Source organism: Diabrotica undecimpunctata, chromosome 4 (assembly GCF_040954645.1).
Source record: "Diabrotica undecimpunctata isolate CICGRU chromosome 4, icDiaUnde3, whole genome shotgun sequence".
Classification (NCBI taxonomy): domain Eukaryota; kingdom Metazoa; phylum Arthropoda; class Insecta; order Coleoptera; family Chrysomelidae; genus Diabrotica; species Diabrotica undecimpunctata.
In genome coordinates, this window is record NC_092806.1 from 87,998,454 (window position 1) to 88,022,397 (window position 23,944).

The 23,944-nt window shown below is 32.7% G+C and overlaps 1 protein-coding gene across 1 annotated transcript in view; it reads right to left on the reverse strand.

The window, feature by feature from the left end:
- sws (patatin like phospholipase domain containing sws) overlaps positions 1-23,944 on the reverse strand; it is a 1,321,526-nt gene that overhangs the window by 1,262,359 nt on the left and 35,223 nt on the right. Inside the window, exon 2 of the mRNA XM_072529876.1 lies at positions 2,095-2,176. Within this exon, the coding sequence (XP_072385977.1) occupies positions 2,095-2,176 (82 nt within the window). The remainder of the gene's footprint in view (positions 1-2,094; positions 2,177-23,944) is intronic.

Below are 23,944 nucleotides of genomic sequence, written 5' to 3' on the forward strand. Positions count from 1 at the left end.
GTTTACTATATTTATAACAATATCGTTATATTAGGCCAACAATGATGTTTTTGGTTAGATTTGTAGCAAAATATGAAACAAGACACATATGTGTTATTAAATTCCTGTGCTTTAGTTTCTAATTGTCCTAATAAAATGGGTAAACAATTTACGTAACGATTAATAACTATTCTTTTGAAATTTTTTATAAATTAAATAATTATCTCACCACATTGCCAAGGAATGACTGCCACGACCAATCCAACGTTCAGAAAAGGTATATTTAACTATGTTCTCACTGCCTTCTCTCTAGAATGTGGTGGTGTACCATCTTACATAAACCACATATTTTGGGGTTTCAGCATTTTACAATAGGGAAAAAGTAATACAACGCCACTAGGAATAGAAACTTAAGAAGCGATAGAAAAGGGAAATTGTATACATGATGACGGCCAACGTCTGAATACGGACACGGCACCTAAAGAAGAAGATGAAGAATATTTTCTCCAATAAGACATTTAGCAGCCATAACAAAAATTTTGTAATGTTACATTATCATCTTTGAGCTGTTTTAAAAAGAATAAACTATGAATTATGCTTTTCTACAGGTATTCAGTGACTTACAAACAAGTATATCTTTTGTTTGTAAAAATAATGTATGTTTAATATTTTTTAACACAAATAGAGCTAACTTAAGGAGCAAAAAAGTTAAGCGCAAATCTATGAAACACATGTAGCATATGTGGCGCCCTCTATCAGTTACATTAATGTGTGTATAAAATTATAATTAAAAGACTTAAACTTAAGACCGTCCAATTATAAATTTTTGTCCAAAAATATTTACAAACGTAGAAGTTATAGCAAAAAATAAAATTCTAAATTTCCACTTTAACACCCTGTATCTTTCTTAATATTAACATTTTATTAAAGCAAGTTGGCTTAAATCGTAATATTTTAAAGAGCATAATCTACGGTTTCTGTTTGTACAATTACTTAAGGACCACCCTGTATATATATATATATATATATATATATATATATATATATATATATATATATAATGTTCCTACCCCAGTGTCAACTGGAGAAATTTCACTCTAATATGGAAAAAACTGCCACTTATGTAAGAAATAGATTCCACCTTAGAGCTACAGCAATGAACACAACTGCAGGACAACGAAGCATTGTGGTAGAAGGAATAAAGTACTATATGGCAATGAACATCAATGCCTTCAAACGAAAATTAAAAAATCTAATTTATGAGAACCATTTTAAAACCCTCTCACACTTCACACTGACATTTTTTACAGTTGTTTCCTTTTTGTATAAATAAGTTTGTGTTTTCTTTCTGTCTGTGTATTGTTAAATAAATATCAATAATGATAACATCTGTACACATATACAAATTGTTTGCACAGTTGAACCTCATCTTACAAAATTTTAACTGTGTCAAAGTAATTATATTAGTGTTTGTATTAAATATTTTTTTCTAGTTTGATCCACATAGCCTTCGCTTAGGGTCTGCAATTGTATATTTAGCATTTGTATAAGTGATATTTATACTTTCATGAAATAAATAAATAAAATAAAAATAATGTCTATAACAAGCATTACCAAGTTAATAATATATTTTTGCAAGATATTTTAGTTTATGGCTGAGCCAAACAGGAAAGGAGCAACAGACAAATAAATTTATTGCCTCATATAAAAATGTATAGAACATTGACTCTATCATTGACATCCACACAGTCAACATTATTCCAATCAAAACTTGAAAAGAAGTTATTAATTGCAAAATAGTTAGCCTTTTCAGTAAAGATGGTAAAAGGTTCATGATGTATATCTACTATTTGGAAACAAAAAGTGTTTACAGGTGATTACTGTAAGTCTATAAATTTTGCCATATCCAAACGTTTTTATACTGTATCAGAAGCATGAGCACATTATTTGTAGAAAAATCTAACATTCACAACTAACTTGACCAATTTTTGTATAAATCTTGGCTGGACTTATATGTTGAAACAAAGTATGCAAACATATCTCTGTATACTTAAAATTTGAATGTAATAGTATAAAAGTTGTAACGAAAGCCATAAGTTTTTAAAAAATTCTTACCTTTTCTTGTACATCTTCTTACACAATAAACCACTAGAGTAGTAATTATCAATATTAATCCCAATAATACTACATAAAAGCTCTGCAAAAAAAAACGTTTGCATGAAAACTCATAGCAAGGATTTTCATATGGTTTAAGGTAGAATAAAAAGACTTATGCATTATAAAAAAGGGATTAAAAGCAAAATCATTTGTCATCTGTTTCTTAAAAAAATTAAAAAGACAACAAACATATACTCATGGCTACGGCATATATATATATATATATATATATATATATATATATATATATATATATATATATATATATATATATATATATATAAATATATATATATATATATATATATATATATATATATATATATATATATATATATATACATATATATCCTACCATCATAAGAGCGTCCGGGTACATCAGGGCGTCCATTTACGGACATTCTAATTTTGTCATCGCTAAAAGTGAATAAAATGTCATCCATAACCTTTCTGCATATGCACATTTTTATAGGGACGCCTTATGATAGTAATATAGTTTGAAACTTTGACGTCGAAAGCGCGCTGATCGAGCTCTGCGTATACTTTTCAGAGTATATTATCATCATTTCCATCGCGTTTAGGGCGTCCGAAGAGTTGGCAATGGTGGATTCGGTGTAGAAAATCTATGCCTAATAAATTCAATTTTAATATCTTGTATTCTCGGCACTAACGTGTGCTATACACGGTTTAGATGTACGAGTAGTCCTTGGCTAACAGCAAACTCTCTAACACTCAAAATACTACGCAACTATCAGAAAATTTAAGTTATATTTCTGCAATGAATAAATACTTTATAAATTGTGTTTCTACTGTGAATCCTGATTTAAAACATAACAACTTTTATAATCATTTTCGTGTGTATAGTGACGTTTTGTGTTCAAGAAAGTTACGCTTTAAATGTCATTAAAAGTATCAATTAATATGTGCCTTCCGTTTTTATTACCTTATTTGACACATAGTATCAATGTTTGCATTATAAGAGCAGAGTTCCTATCGATGTGGAAAGTTGCTAAAATTGTACCGTTACCAAAAACGAATAATCCGACAGGATTTAAAGAAATACGACAAATTAGTACATGTCTACTTTTTCATGAATTCTAGAAAATTTTAAATCAGCAACTACAGGTTCACTTAGATAAACACAAAAATTCTGCCAATCAGTTTGGTTTCAAAAGAATCACGGCTGTACTAGTGCCCTTTTAAAAATAACTGATGACATATCTGGTGCTTATGATAATGGCGTAATTGAATCGATTATTTCTGAAAGAGCTTAAGTGCTATTTCGGCCATTTTTCTTTTAATATTGCGATATATACGAAATTAATTATTGACACAAAACCTATCGTTTGGTGCAGAAATGAACTAAATTCGATTATTCCTAACTTGCATTTCTGTGTGAGAAAATAATGGTTTAGCGCAGAAAGGACCTAAGTAAACTAACTTCAAAAATAAATATTTACATTTGTGCCATGCTGTATTTGACCTTACCCTCTGTTTTGGTTTAAAATGCAAGCCTCGTGTCGCGAAATATTTTTAGTGATTTACCGGCCCTGATACGGTGTGCAGTTAAGAGTAATATAATCACATTTTCTGGCAATATATCTAGTTCGGACGAAAATAGAAGCACTGAAAGTGAAGGGGAGCAACCTCAATCAGATAATCTTTAGAAAAAGACGGCGAGGTGTGAGAAATGATGATAATTACCAAAGAAATTTAATCAAAAAAGGTAGTCAGTGATAAAGGCAAGATAGTTGCTACCAGGCAAATCGGAGGTGCTTGCAAGTACGTTAAATAAAGTTATATATATGAATAGCCTATGTATCATCATCATCAACTAGCCTCTAACGTTCACTGCTGAACATAAGCCTCCCGCATGCTTTTCCATGCTGTCCATCTCGTTGGGGGTCGACCTCTATTTCTGTTAGCTTGTATTCGGGGTCTCCATTCCAAAATTCTTTTTGTCCACCGGTCATCAACTGATCTTGCTACATGACCTGCCCAGTTCCACTTTAGTGTTGTTATCCTTTCAATAACGTCTGCTACTCCTGATCTTTTGCGTAAGTAGCATTGGGTACTCTATCACGTAGAGAAATCCCTAACTTTATTCTCTCGATTGCCCTTTCCGCAACTTGTAGTTTACTCACTGTTGTTCTTGTGAGTGTTAGGGTTTCTGCGCCGTAGGTCATCACTGGCAAAATACACTGATTAAATACTTTTCTTTTCAGACAAATTGGAATCTTAGACCTAAAAATATCCTTCATCTTTCCAAATGCAGCCCAAGCGAGGTTTATTCTTCTTTTCAGCTCGATTGTTTGGTTGTCTCGACTTATTCTGATCTCATGGCCCAAGTATTTATAGGAGTCAACTGGCTCAATATCTTTGTCTTCTACTGAGATGTTTTTGTTGTAGACTAAATTTGTCATAAATTGTGTTTTGAAATATTTATTTTGAGACCAACTCTTTTTGTGGCAGTATGGACTTCTTGGAGCATTATCTGTGCCTGATCAAAGCTGTCTGCAATAAGAATGATATCATCTGCAAATTTAAGGTTATTTAAAAATTTTCCATCTACAGCTTATGTATATAGATGCGTTATTTGTTAGATGTAAAATGCAGTGTTTTACTAAGCTAAACTATGAGTAAAAGCAAATAGTATTTGAGAATTTCTACAAAATACAAAACATGGATGAAGAGGATATATATCTTCAAGGCCTGATACATCAGAAAAATGTAGCAAAACGAAGAAGCCAGAAAAATGAAAACAATAAATTAAGGGAAGTATCTTTTGATCATTTTATTCGCGTTGGAGATCTGAAATTAAAAGTGCATTATAGAGCCTTTTTAAATTTGCATTCTGTATCTGAAAAAAGAATAAAGCGAATAAAATCATTGATTAAAAATAATCTGACTCCTAGAGATAAAAGTGGAAACCATACACGGGCAATGTCAGAAGATCAAGACATGTTGTTACGAACATGCATTCGACGTAGTCCATATAACGGTTGCATCTCGAGACGACGAGAAGCTTCGGGATATATCAAGCGCGGGAGAGATAGACACGTCAAACAAACGAATTAGAGGTGGACTACTCCAGAATATTCTAGTACATAATAACTTTTATATATAAGCAGATCTTTTATGAATTAAAGTTAGTTGATAAGATATTTTCGTGCTGTAAACTTATAAATAAATATATTTATATAAATTAGAACCGCTCGTTTTATTTAAAAACGGTACAATATTAATTCGTCAACACATTCAAAGCTATCCACTAAAAGAAAGTCACTATTGGGGAAAAGAATATAAATATCTAGATAGTAGGCTTAATATAAAAATTATGTCCGAAATGTTTAAATCCAAGTATCCTGAAACGAAAATTAAATACAGCTATTATTATACATTTTTGTATAACACGTTTGTGTCCCTGTGATAGGGTTTTCGGTGTCATAAAAAGGTACTTAAAAAATTTGACAGAATATTTGAAATTCATAAGTACACAGAAATTATATTAATTCAAGTGTCAAAAGCAAGTTTACTGTAAAAGACGTTCAAACTAGTGAGATTCTTGATTTTAAGCAATGGTGGCCTAAGTATTATAAAAAGACAAGCTTGTCCACTGAATCTCAACAAATAAATGTTTCTCGATCTCAAAAACTCATTTACAATTTCGACCTTTAATCATTATGTATATAGCTCCGAAACTCCAGGCTATGTAAGGGAATATATTAATAGCATTTTTGGTGTTAATCACTTCCATTTGGCTTTACCGAAACACAACAGCCAATTTAATATAGAATGGTCCAAAATACCAGCATATCCTGAAGACATGGTGCCAATTTGGAAACAAAAATAGGCCATTTACAAAGCCTTAACCATTGGGTACCAGAAGATAAGCAAGAGTTTTACGTCAACATAATAAATTCCTGGAAGACCAGGAAATCCAAAACCAAAGCATCTTAATAGAACTGAACACCGTGTTTTGTTCGATTTTGTTTTAAACTTTATAAGAATAATGTTTTATTTCTATTTTATATTATATTTATTCTTTAATTTTGGTTAAATATATTTTTGTGGCTGTTTTTCACAATAAAATTAGCATATTATAGGATTATATAAAAACTTAAAAAATTAAATTTGCTTTATAAAATGTATATTTCTGAAAGGACCTAAGTTAATTTTTTTGAAAAATCTGTCCAATAAAGAAAATCCAAAATTCTAGATTGATTTGATTATTACACACCTGTAACCGAACCATACCAATGAAAAGAAGAATAAGACGTTTAAAATATCAAGAGGTTAAAAAATAAACATTTTTCTGTTTTTCTCAAAACTTGAAAATATCACTTAGTCCCTTTAGAAATAATCAATTCAATTATAGTGCTGATTCTTTTCGATTATTTCAAAGCTTTTGATACGCTTACTCTCTATTGATTTCAATGTGTAAGTATATTAGTATGTCTAAGCTAGCATCTAATACGCTATTTAGTTATCTCAATAATAGTCTTGAAAATAGTCGTCTTGAAAAATGAAATAAAATATTTTTACAAGGAGGTAAAATACATTAAAACTGGGTATCAGGGAAGAATGATGAATGTAAAAGATAAGTAAGGAAACCTGATAGTGGACCAAGACCAAATATATGAAAGGTGGAAAGAATATTTCGAAGAGGTGCTAAATGACGAAGTGACTACTGAAGAAAATTATAATGTTCCTAAACCTCAAATAGTAATAGAAGAAATACCAAAGCCCACAAGAGAAGAAATTGAAGAAATAATAAAAGATAAGAAAAATTAAAAAAACCCGAGTAGAGCGGCATTATGGCAAAGAACTTAAACTATGGAGGAGAGGCTTTACTAAATCAACTTAGTGAGCTAATATTAGAAGTGTGGGATGTCGAAGAAACGCCTCAAGAATGGAACAAGTCCATTATAATTCCTATACACAAAACTATAGAAGAATATGCTTGTTAGAGGTAATATATAAAGTGCTCGCCATATTAATTAAAAAACGATTAGAAATGTATGTAGACAAGAATCTAGGAGATTACCAGGGAGGATTTCGCAAGGGAAGATCAACAACCGATTAAATTTTTATGTTAAAACAAATCCTGATCAATTGCTATGAATACAACATTTCAGCACAAGTACTTTTCATTGATTACAAAGCCGCCTACGATACAATAGACAGAAACAAATTAATAGAAACGCTAAAAGAATTTCCAGTGCCAGAAAAAATAGTAAGATTCGTAAAAATGGCAATTATAAAACCCATTTGTGCTGTGAAATGCAACGGTACAGCCTCGAATTCGAAGTGAAAAAAGGTGTTCGCCAAGGAGACCCGTTGTCTACACTGCTATTCGATATAGTTCCAGAAAAAACTATAAGAGTTAGTGGGATAAATAGGTCCGGCATTATTTTATATAAAGAGCACCAATGCGTAGTATAAGCTGATAATGTGGTTCTCATTGCAAGAAATCGAAAAGAACTGGCAAATATAGCAAAAAGACTGCTTCGGGAAAGCTCTAAAATGGGACTGAAAGTTAATATTAATAAATCCACGTACATGGAAATCTCGAGCAAAAAAGAAATAAACACCAGAGGATTCTTTAAATTGGAGGTGGAGGATGGAACAGTTGTAGAATTCGAGTAGGTGGATGAATATATGTACTTAGGTACTCTAATTGATCAGACATGTAAGGAAAAAACTGAAATCAATCTGAGACTGACCAAGAGCAACATGTGTGCTAGAGCCATGAGCAAAATTTAATTTCTCATTTATTTTTAAAAATCTGTTGGTTAGAACACCATATTTAATTACCTAAGATTTTGTTTTAGCAAGCAATTATGGATTCTGTCTATCCATCTACTTCAACAAGCCCTACTCCATCTACTTCAACAAGCTGTGAAATCTCAGGAGCCTGCCATCTTTCAGCAAAATATTTAAAAATGTGGAATTACGAAATCGTCATATCAAAAGAATACATAAAATAGATGTGTCGAATAAGAAAATTAATCACATTATTTGTCCCTTATGTGAACAAGAAACTAATTTAAAAAGTCATGAGGACTTACGAAAACATCTAAAGGAGAACCATCAGGTGAGTATTGAATTAATAACCTTTGAATTTTCTAGTGAACAAGAATATGAGACATGGAAAGACATGCAGAAAATTGAGACAAGTTATGCTAAAATAGAGCAGTTCATAAAAAGGAGTATATGATTGTAACAGAAGTAACTTTGATGGTAGGTCCAGTACTTTGTTACTTCAAATAATTAAGACTTATACTAATATATATTTAGGATATAAGCCCAACTATAAAATTAGGACAGAGAAATCTGGTGGATTAATTAAAATTAAGGAGTGTGTCCCTCCAGGCTGATTTGCAAACTGAGAGATCAAGGACAAGTTTCAATCAGTTATTGGAAAACACATGCTGGACATAAAGAGGAATTAAGAGCCATGTATCTGTCAAAAGCAGAAGAAAAAATGATTGTAGAGAAGTTAACATCTGGGGTGCCATCTAGCAGAATTTTAGAAGAAAATTGGAAACACCGAAACTAGAACGACTCGCCCTATTAACAAGTAAAGATCTCTCAAATTTGTCCAGGAAGTATAATACATATAAGAAACGAGATCAAAATGATATGGTAGCAACGGCTTTAAAGGTTCAGGAATGGAATGCTAACAATAAGAATTACACTTTCTTATTCAAGAAGGAAGGTAAAGACCAATCATTTTTTTTATGCCTACTAAAATTATAATTAATCCTATTCCAATTTGACTTGCGTGAATTGTTATCACGTGACTCATGTAACAAATCTTACTCTTAGCAGAATCAACAACATTCATCTCTTTTTATGAAACATTCAATATACGTTTTTAAATAAGATATCTCCTAAGATTTTAGTTATTTTATTAATTTTTTAGTTATTTTAGTTTAGTTATTTTAGTTATGTTATTAATTTTACATTAAAGCTAATTTTGTAATGGAGGTGCTGATTTATGGGGCAAATTTACTAGTTTATTACTTTTGCCTCCTTCTTATAATAAACCTCACACTTATCGTAAATCAATAACTTTTACCCCAAATAATTATAGAGTTTTAAGTTATCTTTTTATAATCATTTTTCTGACAACCCTTTTTGGGTCTTAGTCTCTGGGATAAGATTGTTTCTTATAATTAGCCGCTATTGGTCTGCTACTCTTTGTTCAGATACTTGGATTTCTGGTTACTCCCTGCAAAATTTGGCATACAGTTGTTGTCGATAGCCGATCGTTTCTTGACCGAGGTTTGTCACTTTATAATAAAAGCACAAAATATTTTCATTGATTCTTAAATAATCTTCCTTACCTAGTTTAGTGTTGCAATCTCCCATCACTATTTTGACGTCGTGTTTTGGAGCAGCTTTATAATGTTGGTCCAATAATTTATAAAATTCATCCTTCCTATCTTCTTCGGCATCTTCTGTTGGGGTATATATTGAGAAACTTTTATTATTGATTTTATATTATAAGTACTTTACTTTACTTTACTTTAAGTTTTAAATCCTAACTGTGATATTGTATATTGTAATTTAAACTGTTATCCCGTGTATTAAATAAATAAAATAAAATTCTCAAGTATACTCTCAGGAACGTATAGATAATATGGGAGATGGTTTGTTCGGAGAAGTCCCAGTTTGATGGCTATCTCTTGATGATGAATCTTTCCTACTGAGTCGTGGCGTTCCTTATATTTAGTTGTAGCAAATGCCTGGCAGTCCCCGGTAAGATGTTGGATGGTTTCTTGAGCTTGACATCCATATCGGCAGTTATGATTTTGGACCTGAGGGTCTTTGACGACATATTTCAGGTAATTTTTGGTTGGTATAACCTGATCCTTAATGGCCAGTAATGCACCTTCTGTTTCAGGGAACATCTTTCCTGATGTCAGCCAATAGTTCGACGATTATTATTATTATTAATGATTTGGGTGCAATGTTATCTTCTTCTTCAAGTGCCATCTCCGCGGCGGAGGTCGGCAATCGTCATAGCTATTCGAACTTTTGAGACGGCTGCTCTGAAAAGTTCATTTGATGTACATCCGTACCACTCTCTCAGGTTGCGCAGCCATGACATTCTACGCCTCCCCATGCTTCTCTTTCCTTGGATCTTTCCCTGCATGATCAGTTGGAGCAAGGTGTATTTCTCTCCACGTGTAATGTGTCCGAGATATTCCAATTTTTTTGTTTTTATTGAATTTAAAATTTCCATTTCTTTGTTCATCCTTCTCAGAACCTCTTTGTTTGTGACGTGTTCTGTCCATGATATTTTCAGAATTCTTCTGTACACCCACAGCTCAAATGATTCCAGTTTTTTCATTGATGTAGCATTCAAGGTCCAAGATTCCATTCCATAAAATAAGGTCGAAAAAACATAGCACCTCGCCAACCTAACTCTTAGTTCCAGTTTTAAATCCCTGGTACATAGAACTCTTCTCATTTTGTTGAAATTTGCTCTAGCCTTTTCTATTCTTATTTTTATCTCCTGATTGTAATCATTTGTGGAGTTAATCATTGTTCCCAGGTATGCATATTTGTCCACTTGTTCGACGTTGGTTTCGTTTATTAGAAGACTCTCGTTATTTCTTTGAGTTTTCGATATTCTCATAAATTTCGTCTTCTTGACATTCATTGTTAGACCATACTCTTTTCCATACTCTGCTATTCTGGTCACCAGTCTCTGAAGATCTTCAATGTTTTCGGCTAAAATCACAGTGTCGTCCGCATATCTAATGTTGTTAATGGGAACTCCATTTACCTTTATTCCAGCTGTTTCACCCTCAAGAGCTTTTTTCAGGACCTCTTCGGAGTAGGCGTTGAAAAGAATTGGCGACAATACGCATCCCTGTCTTACTCCACATCTAATTTCAATTTCTTCTGACAGCTGTTCGTTAACACGTACTTTTGCTCGCTGTTTATAGTATAAATTTGATACGATCCTGAGGTCGTTGTAGTCAATCTTCTTTGATTTCAGGACATTCATTAAATGTTCATGTCGTACTTTATCGAATGCTTTATTATAGTCAATAAAACATGCGTATATATCTTGATTGACGTCCAGGCATCTTTGTATTAGTATATTAAGTGAAAAAAGAGCTTCACGTGTTCTTTGCGGAAACCAAATTGTGTATTATTAACGTCTATGTCCAGTTTGTGATATATTCGGTTATGGATGACTTTAAGTAGTAACTTTAGCGTATGAGACATTAAGCTAATGGTGAGGTAATCGCTGCATTCTCTTGCGTTTTTCTTTTTAGGGAGACAAATAAAAATAGATGTCAACCACTCTTTGGGTAATACGCCTGAACTATAAATTTGGTTCAAAAGTGTCACTAAAACATCAATGTGCTTCTCATCTAGAATTTTTAGGATTTCTATAGGAAGCATATCAGGTCCAGGGCTTTTCCCGCTCTTCATTGTTTTTAATGCGTGCAATATTTCTTCTTTTGTAATATATGGACCTATTTCTTCTGACGTAAGTTCTATGTGCTCCAGATCTCCTCTTTCATCATCGAACAATTCATCGATATATTCTGCCCATCTTTGTATTTTCTCGTCCGTATGTGTTATAGCAGTACCGTGTCTATCCAGAATTGCACAAGTGGGATTTTGTTTTCTTAGTCCTGCCAGTTCTTTGACTTTCTTGTGTAGGTTAAACAGATCATATTTCTTTTGAAGGTCTTCGATCTCTTTGCATTGCTCTTCAAAGTATTTTTCTTTTGCCTGCTTTATCGTCTTTCTAATCTCGTGGTTTATCTCTCTGTATTTATTGTTATCCTTGTTTTTAAATTGTCTCCGTTGTTCCATCATATTGAGTATCTCGTCATTCATCCATTCCTCTTTTCTCCTTGAGGAAGTCTTTAATATTTCTTTACAGGGTTCCAGTAGACAATCTTTTAGTCGATTCCAGTACTCGTCAATATCGTTGGTGTTTGTGTTCAATTTGTTGCAGTTCACATGCAGTTCATGTTGGAGGCAATGTTATAAAACCATTTAAATAGCAAGATTCACTTTAATCTCATTAAAAAAAGGATCTGCATAAAAATTTCATAATCTAGTCAAACTTGACGTATGAAAAAATGTACTCAATCGAGGTATTATTCTATTTTTAGTATTAACTATCTATAATTTCAACAAAATTAAAATATTGTTTATTTTCTGTGAGTTCGGTGATTAAGTGAAGCAAACGTGGTTTTAACTAACTTTATTTTAACTCCAAAAATTAACTCAATTACAAATGTCATAAATTTTAATTACATTAATAAAATTATCACTTACAATTTGCTCAAATTGACACTTTCGTTTACAACATGAGACAACACATTCTTACTTGCGTTTTTGACGAATTCTTGTGCTTTTTGGTATTGATTTTCAGATAAATGGCCCCATGACTTCTTTAGATTGAGAAGTCCCTCGCATGGAACTAAACTGTCGCTACTTCGTCTTATTTTGGATATTCAGAATCTGGGGGCTTGGGACAGAACAGCCAACATGCGCCACTGGTCGTTGGCTTTTTTAGTTTTCCGAACTGTGTTTATGTTGTCAAGTTTGCCTGCCGGTCGATTTTGTGTTCCCTGACTTTGTACGTTGTCTGTAATCACGTTGTAGGTGGCGTACCAGTCCACAATTGTAACACTTCGACCACCCTTGACTTTTTGTTTCAAAGAATCAGCTATTGGGCTGAGATATTTCTCAAATGGGGCGACCAACATCCGGTGCAGCGTATTTAGATCATCTTCGGCAACATCTCTTACTTGATGGACTTTGTGTTTATGGCGGGACACATTCTTCACAGCTTCATACTCCACGGTACCGAAAACGGCGTCCTTCAATATTTGGTGACGTCCTTCAATATTTGGGAACGTTCTCGCCCTATTCGTAACGTCTGCTGATAGTCTACATCGTGCGGGCCATCGAGGAAGCATTGGATGGTGAATTGGTGCAGAAACTCTTCCGGGGCTTCGGGTCAAGCAATTCGTACCATTTTTCTAACACAGTATGAGATTTTCTGAGCTTGTAGACTGGATATGCACTCTTGTAGACTTCTTTCAAATATTGGCTGTTCTAGAGCTGATACGATGGTGTCATAGTTTTTTTGTGGTTCCTCTGGAATGTTTTGAAAGATTCCGACAGTTTTACCTCGAAGTGCTAATATGAGGCTTAATTATTCCGTTGACAGAAAACAAATCACTTCTGGTTTACCTTCAACTTTCACTTAGTTGTTACTTCAACTTCTTTAATGATGTCTTCTCCTTTTTTTAACGACGTGTCTCTTCAACTTCCTTTTCTCTTGAGCTTCCTTTTCTTCCTGAGGAAGTCTCTATTCAGCTTCTTTTTTTCTCTTCTCGAATTCCCTGCATTTGGTCTCGCTTCTTGTTTTGACCATACAAATTCTCAAAAAAAACTTCTTTTACTTAATCCCACTTCTTACACCATCTGTTTTCTCGGTGAGTGTGAGTTCTGGCAATAAGTGAAGCAAATGAGGTTTAGCTAACTTTAAACTCCAAAACTTGACTCAATTTCAAATATCACAAATTCTAATTATATTAATAATTATCGGTTACAATTCACATTGATATCGCTTACAAAACAATTCGTAAATACGAATACTATGTTCTCGAAATAGTTAGTGAACGACGGTCGAATACTACGTTAATATTAATACTTAAAGGTCGCCTCGGTGGCTTATATAATGAAAACAAATGTTCTCGAAATAGCTAGAGAACGACAGACTACACTTAATCCAACTGCCAACGTTTGCTGTGATTGGCCGTCATCGTCATTTGATTTGATTAATTTTTTGAGATTTGAGGTATTTTGTGATTTTATTTGTAGCAATAATATTTAAAAATGTGAAATAACGAAATTATATGTGAAATATCAAAAGAATACATAAATATATGCGTTGAATAAGAAATTGAATTCATTGTTTGTCCATTATGTAAGCAAGAAAATAATTTTAAAAGTCATGGGGAGTTAGGAAAACATCTCCAGGACCGCTACTAGGTGAGTATTGAACTAATAATTTTTGAATTTTATAGCAAACAAGAATATGAGACATGGAAAGATATGCAGAAAATTGAGAGAAGCTACGCAATGCATTGAACAGTTCATACAAATGAACATAAGATATTATACTACGATTGTAACAGAATTAACATAGATGGTAGGTCCAATACTTTGTTACTTGCAATAGTTAAAACTTATACTTGTCTATCTTTAGAATATAAGCCCAACTATGAAATTAGGACTTAGAAATCTGGGGGATTAATTAAAATGAAAGAAGTGTGCCCGTCCAGGCTGATTTGCAAACTGAGAGATCAAGGACAAGTTTCTGTCAGTTATTGGAAAACACATGTTGGACATAAAGAAGAATTGAAAACCATGCATCTGTCAAAAGCACAAGAAAAAAATGTTGTAGAGAAGTTAACATCACTTGCAATTACCTTAAAGGTTCAGGAATGGAATGCTAGCATCATGAATTATGCTTTCTTATTCAAGAAGGAAATTAAACAATAAAAAAAAAATTTGATGCCACAATTATAATAAAAGTTATCCCATGTAACAATAAAACAAAACAAAAATTCACACAAAATTTATTATAAAAACTTATTTTTATAATAATAAATATAATATAATATAAAGCTGTTTCTGCAGAGTGCCTTTCTCAAGTGATCTATTTTTGGCATGCGTTTACATTTTGTAGTCTTTAATGAAATGGGTTGAGGAGGAGAGAACTGTTTGTCTCAAGTTAGTCATTCAGCATTATATCTGTGTTTTTTAATTTGTTAATTTTCATAGATTCTAACAAAGATAGCTTAATGCCTTTATTTTGAATGTGACGAATTTGAAATTCGTCATTAAAAGAATGATTATGATTTAGAAAGTGAAGTGCGTATGTAGAATCTGTTTTTTTATTATTGAAAGCCCTTTTATGTTCTGCTATTCGTTTATTAAAATTTCTACCAGTTTGACAGATGTAAGTTTCTGGGCAGTCACCACATTTAAGTTTGTATACACCACTGTGTAAGTGCTTTTTATTTTGGCTCTTGTTGTTTTTAATATATTTGCCAAAGTTGTTGTTTGTTCTGAAAGCTGGTGTTATTCCTTTCATTTTTATGTGTTTTGCTATTTTTGTTGATAAAAAGTAAGTTGAAAGCTATTCCAATTTGACTTGTGTAAAGTGTACGTTGTTATCCTTGCGTGGCTCATATAACAAACCTTACTCTTAGCAGAATCAACAACATTCATCCCTTGATATGTAATATACAATAAACATTTTTAAATAATATATCTACTAAGTTCGTAGTTATTGGCTACATTAAGTTAATTTTGTTATGGAGGTGGTGGTGGTTGTAGTGGTTTATGGGGCAAATTTCCTGGTTTAATTGTTACCTTTTCCTCTCTCGTGCAATAAATCTTAGACTTGTCAAAAATCAACAACTTTCACCTCTTAAATAACTATACAGTTTTAAGTTATTATCTTTTTATCATCATCATTTTTTATATAACTCTTTTTGGATATTAGCCTGTTTAAGAATACTTCGTTTTATTTGTTCCTTATATCTAATCTAAATTAGATGACGAACGCTTTACCAAATTTATGAGACATTCAAGGAACAAAGCCTAAGGCGAAGGAAGAATTTCAGAAAAAGGCGAGAAATGTTACAAAGAAGTGAAGAAAAAAAAAGAAGCAGAGTATTTTCCTACCAATAAAAAAAGGAACTGAGTAAATTAAATATTAAATAATAAATTAAATAATAGATTAAATCTAATTAATGTTATGAAACTACCTTTGGAAAAGAGGCCACTATGTTTTATGTTGTTAGGTTATCTGTGTCATGTCAATTGTGAGGGGGTCAATAAATAAGTTAGTTGAGTCTTATTTATGGGACTTTTATTTGAACTGCCAAAGTTGAAATACGCTGCGAATTTTTGTAATTTAAGTACAATGTATTTTACGAATTTGCGCTTATTTTGGATTAGAAATCAAAGCTTGGATAATTGTCATTCCAGGTTGGTTTTTTTTTTTCGAATTTTGAATGGTGAATGGTTGCCTCGAGTTCGAAGAAATTGCTGGATTTATTCTATGAAATACAAGTAAGGGCCTTACTAACATTTTCTTTGTGATCTTATTCCTTTACATATTTCCTAATCTTCTATATAGTCAAACCACATCTAAACGTTTTGCTAGATTTAAACTTTGTTAACGTTCGCCATTATGGAGGACGAAATTCCTCCCGACCGGCCACCAGATCCCGACCCTAATATAAGTCAAAATCTGTCTCAAAATAATGCAATAGAGAAAGTAAACATTAAAGAAAAAAGTTTATATTCTGAATCAGATTTGGGGCCCTTTGAGGTCTTTATTCAGGGTAAAAATAGTAATGTGGGTAACTATCATCTAAGACTATCTTTAATTTAAAACTGAAAGAGATTGCTAAGTTTGATAGAAAGGGAAAAAAATAAAGTTGTGGTAGTATTCAAGGACAGACAATCTGCCAATTCGTTTATCCTTAGGAAGGACTGGGAAGAATTAGGTTATAAGGTTTTCATTCCCACTCACCTTATTTCTTGTAAAGGTACTGTCAGGGGAGTTTTTAAATCTTTGTCAGAAGAGGAAATTAAAATGTCAACTTCTACTAATCTACCCTTTTGTAGAGTTATCTCTGTTAAAAGAATGAATAGAAGGGTTATACAAGATAATTCAGAAACCACTTTCATCCCTACAGGTACTATCTGTTTAACTTTTTCAGAAAGGAATATCCCAAAAAAAAATTGAAATTTATGGTCTGCCTATGAGTGTGATACCCTTTTTTCGTCCAGTTCTCCAACGTCATAACTGTCTTTTATATGGGCATTCTCTTTCTCAATGCAAGGGAAAAAACAGATGTGTTACATGTGGTGCAAATCATGATTCTCCCTCGTTCGTAGGGTGCAGTAGGTTTTGTATGTTCTGTAAAACACCAGATCATGACTCTAGACATCCTGAATGTAAAGAAAGAAAAAGACAAAAGAGTATTAAGGAGCTTATGTCGTTTGCCAACTTATCCTATTATGAAGCTAACCAAAAGATTCCAAGGGAAACATCTAGCCCGAAGTTGAACATTAAGGATTTTCCTAATCTTGTAAATAATCTATCTCTATCTATCTATACAGCCCCTACTATCCAATTTTGGACATAGGCCTCCTCTTCCTTCTTCCACGTCTCTCTATTGTAGGCAGTTTGTATCCACTTCGGGCCTGCATGTTTCTTGAAGTCATCTGACCATCGCATTTGTGGCCTTCCTCTTTTTCGTTTGTAACTATATGGTCTCCAGTGTATAATCATCTTATTCCATCTGTCGTCTTTCTGCCTTATGGTATGTCCAGCGAACTTCCACTAAAGTTTTGCTATCTGTGTTAATACATCGGTCACTTTTGCTTTGTTGCGGATCCAAGTATTTCTTTTCTTGCCTGATAGCCTGATGTTCAGCATATTTGCCTTTCCATGGCTCTTTGGTTCTTTGCTATTTTTTCCATGTTTTCCTTTGTAAAAGTCCAAGTTTGAGAACCGTAGGTTAGAACAGGAAGTATACATTGGTTGAAGACTTTTGTTTTTAAATATTGGGGGTATTTTCTATTTTTTAGTATATAGGAAAGTTTTCCGAAGGATACCCAAGCCAACCGTATCCTTCTCTTTATTTCTCCGGTCTGATTTTCTTTATTTAATTTAATTAGTTGTCCTAAATATACATATTCTTTTACTTGTTCTATAATTGTTTGTGCAATTGTAATTATTAGTTCTTCTGGTTGGTTGGTCATAATTTTCGTTTTATTATAATTCATTTGTAGACCTATTTTTGTTTATTCGCTATTTAATTCATCCATCATATTTTGCAATTCTTCCCTTTTATCTGTTATTAATACAATGTCGTCTGCGTATCTTAAGTGATTTAAGTATTGGCCATTTATGTTAATACCCCGTTTTTCCCATTGTAATTTCCTCATAACGTAAATGTTATGTAAATAATCTATCCTCTGCAAATAGCATTTCAGTTCAAGAGAGGAGATCGGTTGCTACATCCCTGTCTTCAAATTCTGTTTCCTACAGTCAGATTACAAAATCCACTCCATCAAAAAGGAAAAGACCATTAAATGTGGGCTTTCATCAAAGTTCTAATTCTAAAATATTGAACAATCCTAATGGGAGATCCCCCAAAGAATCTCCTAGTCACTTTATAAATATCTCTCAGACCCAAAGAGATTTAAATCAGGCTATATTAATGCTGAATCAAAATCACAGGGATTTCGTTATGACATTTATTGGTGAATTGATTAATAAAAATTATTGTTCTCCTAAGGATCATGTTGGATTAAATGTAGAGATTGGTAATCATAAAAACAAAAGTGTATCACATAACGCTATAAGTATTAGTCAGGAGTGAGGAGGGATGGAGGTATTTGGGTCTGAGGACCCAGAATAATGTTTTTAACATTTTATATTTTTAATCATCACGCCCCACTAACTATTATACAATGGAATATAAGATCTTATAATACCAATGTTGATAACTTAAAAATCCTTATTAAAGACTATAACCCTGATATTGTCCTCATTAGTGAGTCTTGGCTATCTAACCAACACATAATTAGATGCAGAGGGTATCACATTATCAGAAAGGATAGAGGTGATGGATATGGGAGCTTAATTACCCTTATTAAATACAATATAGATTTTCGGGATATTCATATTAACAATCCTGGTTTTAATTCAGATGTTCAATTTCAACTCACCTTTTTACCCAAGTATAATTTAAATATATTAAATATGTATTGTCCTTTGGACAATCTCATTTCCAGGTATTTCCAATATGTATTGTCCTTTGGACAATCTCATTTCCAAAACATGCTGGTCTTCTTTGGTCAACTCGATCAACAAACCTCTACTTATCATGGGTGATTTAAATTGTAATCATAGAGCATGGGGAAGCTCAAGAGATAGTGTTAATGGCAGAAATATTTTGCAAACTGCAGAAGTTAATTTTTCTTAATGATGGTTCTCCAACAAGATTGGTTCGTCTTGGTGGCAGCAAATCAGTAGTTGACTTATCATTGGCTTCGATAGATGTGGTACCTAAAATTAGTGGATGGACTACCATTCCAGATACAGGATCTAGTGATCATTTTCCCATTCTATGCCATGTCGGTATCCCAACACAGGACTCTAATCAGGTTTCTAAAAGAAGAAATTTGGAATAAAATTAACAAGGTTTCTGGTAGTAAATTGTCTTTTTTATCTCAATTCGAGGAGGTAGTCCAGGAAATTTTAACATCTCTCTCGCCTATTTCTGGAGACTTTGAATTACTTTTCAGTTCTTTGCAGTATTCTGAGAATCCCATATCATTTGATGAATATCACAATACTCTTCTTTCTAAAACTGATTCTGCTGTGGGTCCTGATCAGGTTTCATACTCTATTTTAAAAAATTTACCGCACTCTAGATCATTACTCTTAATTCAATTCTTTAATGAATGTATCCGGAAGGGACAGGTTCCTATCTCGTGCAAAAAAACGGTCATATTACCCATTGTTAAGTATGGAAAGGATAAAACTGACCCACTTAATTATACACCAATTGCTCTTTCATCGAGCGTTGGTAAAATGCTGGAAACATTAATTAAAAACAGAATTGAGTGGTTCTTAGAACACAATCATATTTTAAATCCATTGCAACTTGGTTTTAGAAGGGGTAGAGGTTGCAAGGAATGAATTTCATTACTAAATTCTAAAATACTACAAGGATTTTCATTGAATTAATTTACCGTAGGACTTTTCCTAGATATTTCAGCAGCTTATGATAGTGTCAACATCTCCCTTCTATACTCTAAACTAATTAAATATAACATTCCTATTCAACTAGCAAACGTCATTTATTCTATATTAAATGATCGTAGTATTTATGTAAAGGACAAAACTGGTCAAATTCATGGTCCAAGAAAAACTAATCAGGGCTTACCTCAGGGCTCCCCTCTATGTCCAATGTTATTAATTCTGTATCCCCTATCTTTATATGAGATTATTTTCAACGGTTGTAATCTGATACAGTATGCAGATGATTTGGTTATTTTGATCTACTTAAATTAAATTCTTTGAATTTGTTAATGGAAAGGATGGATCTCTGGTTATTAGAACACAACTTTAATCTATCTTACAATAAGTCCTCAGCAATTATATTTCAAAAAGGGAATCGTAAAGTTAATCCTCCGAACGTAAGAATTAGAGGTCATGCAATTAAATGGGTGGATACAGTGAAATATTTAGGGGTAGTTATTCAAAAAAACCTAAAGTGGAAATCATATGTGGATTTAATAGAATTAAAAGTAAATCGTAGCTTGAATGTAATGATTGCTAACTCTCCAGATAGTTCATAATGGTTTGATACAGAGTCATTTAGATTATGGATGTCAAATATAATCAAATTGTCCTAAGGCGCTAATCAACAGGTTAGATAAATTACAATATAAGAGTATTCGTATCATAACAGGATGTATGAGATCTACCCCTATTCATGCATTGTTAGGTGAAAGTGGTCAAATTCCTCTCAAGTACAGATGGGAATGGCTTAATTCTAAATTCCTCCTAAAAAATCTTATGCTAATTAATAATCCAATAATTTCTGCCTTGAATCAATTACAGATATCAATGCAATCAAACCATAATTACTGGAATAAAAAAAGTATTCCCCTCTTAGTTTCCATCCTGAATAAATTCCAGCATACCCTAAATTTATTTTCTAGTGACTTATTTCCGTGCCACAATTTTGAATTAGAATATCAATTAACTTCTATCTCTATGAGATAAAGGTGATGAGCATGTATTAATTCAATTTCAAAGAATCTCTTTTGACAATCCACTTCACACTATAATCTTTACAGATGGGTCAGTTGATAGTAAAGGCTCAGCAGGATTTGGTGTTTTTTGTCCTAACTTTGAATACTCATACTCTAGTAAACTCCCTACGAAGACTCAAGTTTGCACTGCAGATATTATTGCAATTAATCATGCGGTTCAATTTGTCTTGGAGAAGGATATCAAGAGGGCCTTAATCTTGTCTGATTCTAAGAGTGCTATCCAAAAGATAGGGAAAACATCTTACTCAATAGAAACTGAACATACCTTTATCATGACCAAAAGGGGCATTATAGAAGCCAATCAACAGAACATCAGTATTATTCTGGCATGAATTCCAGGGCATTCGGATATTAAGGGTAATTGTGTTGCAGACAAATTGGCAAACATAGGAAGATCACTAAAAATGCCAGCCAAAGTTATGGAACAAATCACCATGGTTCAATCAATTTCCTTATAAAGACAGAAGGCATATCACCACAGTAATTATAATGAGAACAGGACATTGTTCCACTCCAGTTCATTTATTCCGCATAGGTATTCATAGGACAATAAACGTTTCTCCAAATTTTGACCTCCACAAAGAATTGTTTAAAACAAAACTACAAACTCCTATAGAGATTTGCTCTCTCCTATCCAATCTTAACACTTACTCAAAGACTAAATTTGTTAATTACTTTTCTTAATTCTCTCTTAATTCCTCTCTTTTTTTATACCTGGGTTCTCTGACTATCATCCGTTGGTAGCATTTTTGGTATGTGTTCAGCTTGGTTGCTACCCCCAAGCGAGAAAAGTTTTATCCTGTGCTGTATTGTATTTCCAATACTAACTGTTTGGTCCAAGAAGAAGTTTCAACATAGTGTTTAGTGTGAATTTATAGCTTTAATTGGTAATATTGAGCCGTTTAATCCTAAAAGTTCTGACATAATCTCATATATTGGCGTATGGAAGAGCTTTTTGGGTGTAAAGTGGAAGACAATAATAAAAAAGTTTCGATGTTCCTCACTTTCATGGGAGGGGAAGCGTATGGGGTATTAAAGAATTTGTTAGCACCAGAGTTACCACGGATGAAAACATATCAGCAATTGAAAGATGTTCTTGTTCTGCACTATAGTCCAAAACGATTAATCATTGCAGAGAGGTATAACTTTTATTTAAGTAAACAGGAGCCAAATGAACCATTAAGGGATTATGCTCAAAAGTTGAAAAATCTTTCCAAGCACTGTCAAAGAGCTCTTCAAGAAGCCCAAAGTATGACGGCGTTAGAAGATCAATCAAGATTTTTGGAGTCAGATACAGTGTTATCAAAGTTGGGTGCAACAAACAGCAACAATTTACCAAAACAATCGTCATCTGAACAAGTGTCAGTGAAATCATGTTATCGGTGTAAAAGGAATCATAACCCAGTAATGTAATGTAATAAAACCATGTAATGTAAAGTCACATTAGATATAGAAGGTAAGCTTTTAAATTTTGAAGTAGATTCTGGAGCATGTAAAAGTGTTATTCATGTTAAAGATTATGAAAAAGAGTTGTCATTTTTAGAAATGTATCCTGTAAAGTATAAGTTGAAAGTTGATACTGGTCAGAATGTAGAAATCATAGGAGAAATTGAGGTAATTGTTAGGGTTAATAATAGGACATTTTGCTTATCTTTGGTAGTTATAAATTGCAATCGTACATTCTTACCTCTACTTGGACGTAACTGGTTATGTGCTATTTTACCAAATTGGGAAAAAAGTTTTAATATAAATGGCATCAATAATGAAAGGTTAGATTCAATAAGCAGTGAACATCAAGTTAAAAATGATAGCAATAAAATAGAGGTTTTAGTAAAACAAGTTAAAACAAAATTTAACAAAAATTTTAGAGAAGAAGCCATGTCTTCTATTAAAGATTTTAAAGTACATATAAAGTTGAGGGATGGTGTGAAACCAATATTCAATATTTCACAGAGCTTATAAAATGCCATATGCATTGGAACCAAAAGTCGAGGAAGAGTTAGGTAGAATGGCCAGTATGGGTGTTTTATCAAAGGTAAAGAGTTGTAAGTGGGCTAGTCCTATAGTTATTGAACCCAAAAGGAATGTAAATGAAATTAGAATCTGTGTTGATCTTTGCGTAATAATATCTTATCCCTATTTTATGAACAGCATTTAGGAGTAGTACAAACAAAAATGCTAGTTAGATCTTACTGTTGGTGGCCTAAGTTAACAGATGATATTGAAAATTTTATTAGTTCTTGCAGTATTTGTTAAGAAACACAAAACTTTTCTAATTCTAGTACATTTTTGCGTTGACCAAATGCTCCCAATAATTTTTATAGAGTCAGTATAGATTTCTTTTATAAGCATAATCACACTTTTTTAATAGTAGTAGACAATAAATCTAAATGGATGGATGTTAAAATGATGGACAGGAGTACAAATGCTTCTGAAACATTTATTAAATTAAAAGAAGTATTTGCTGTGTTTGGGTTACCAGTTGAATTGGTTTCAGATAATGGATCACCCTTTAGTTCTAGTGAATTTATACAGTTTTGTCAAGCCAATGGGATCATACCAATAAACGCACCACCTTATCACCCACAAAGTAATGGCATTGCGGAGAGGGCAGTGCAAAGGGTTAAAAAAAGGATTGGATAAAACATTAAATTTTGGAAGAAGCGTTCTAATAACAAGACAGATGATTGCAAGCCAGTTGTTAAATTTTTTGTTTACATATAAAAATACACCATCAACAGTTACAAGCATTAGTCCATCAGAGAACTTATTTAAAGTTAAGCCTAGAACACGATTTGATTTAATTAAACCTAATAATAAAACTCGTATGGCAGAATCCAGTTCGTCCAATGGTATAAAACTATATAATAGT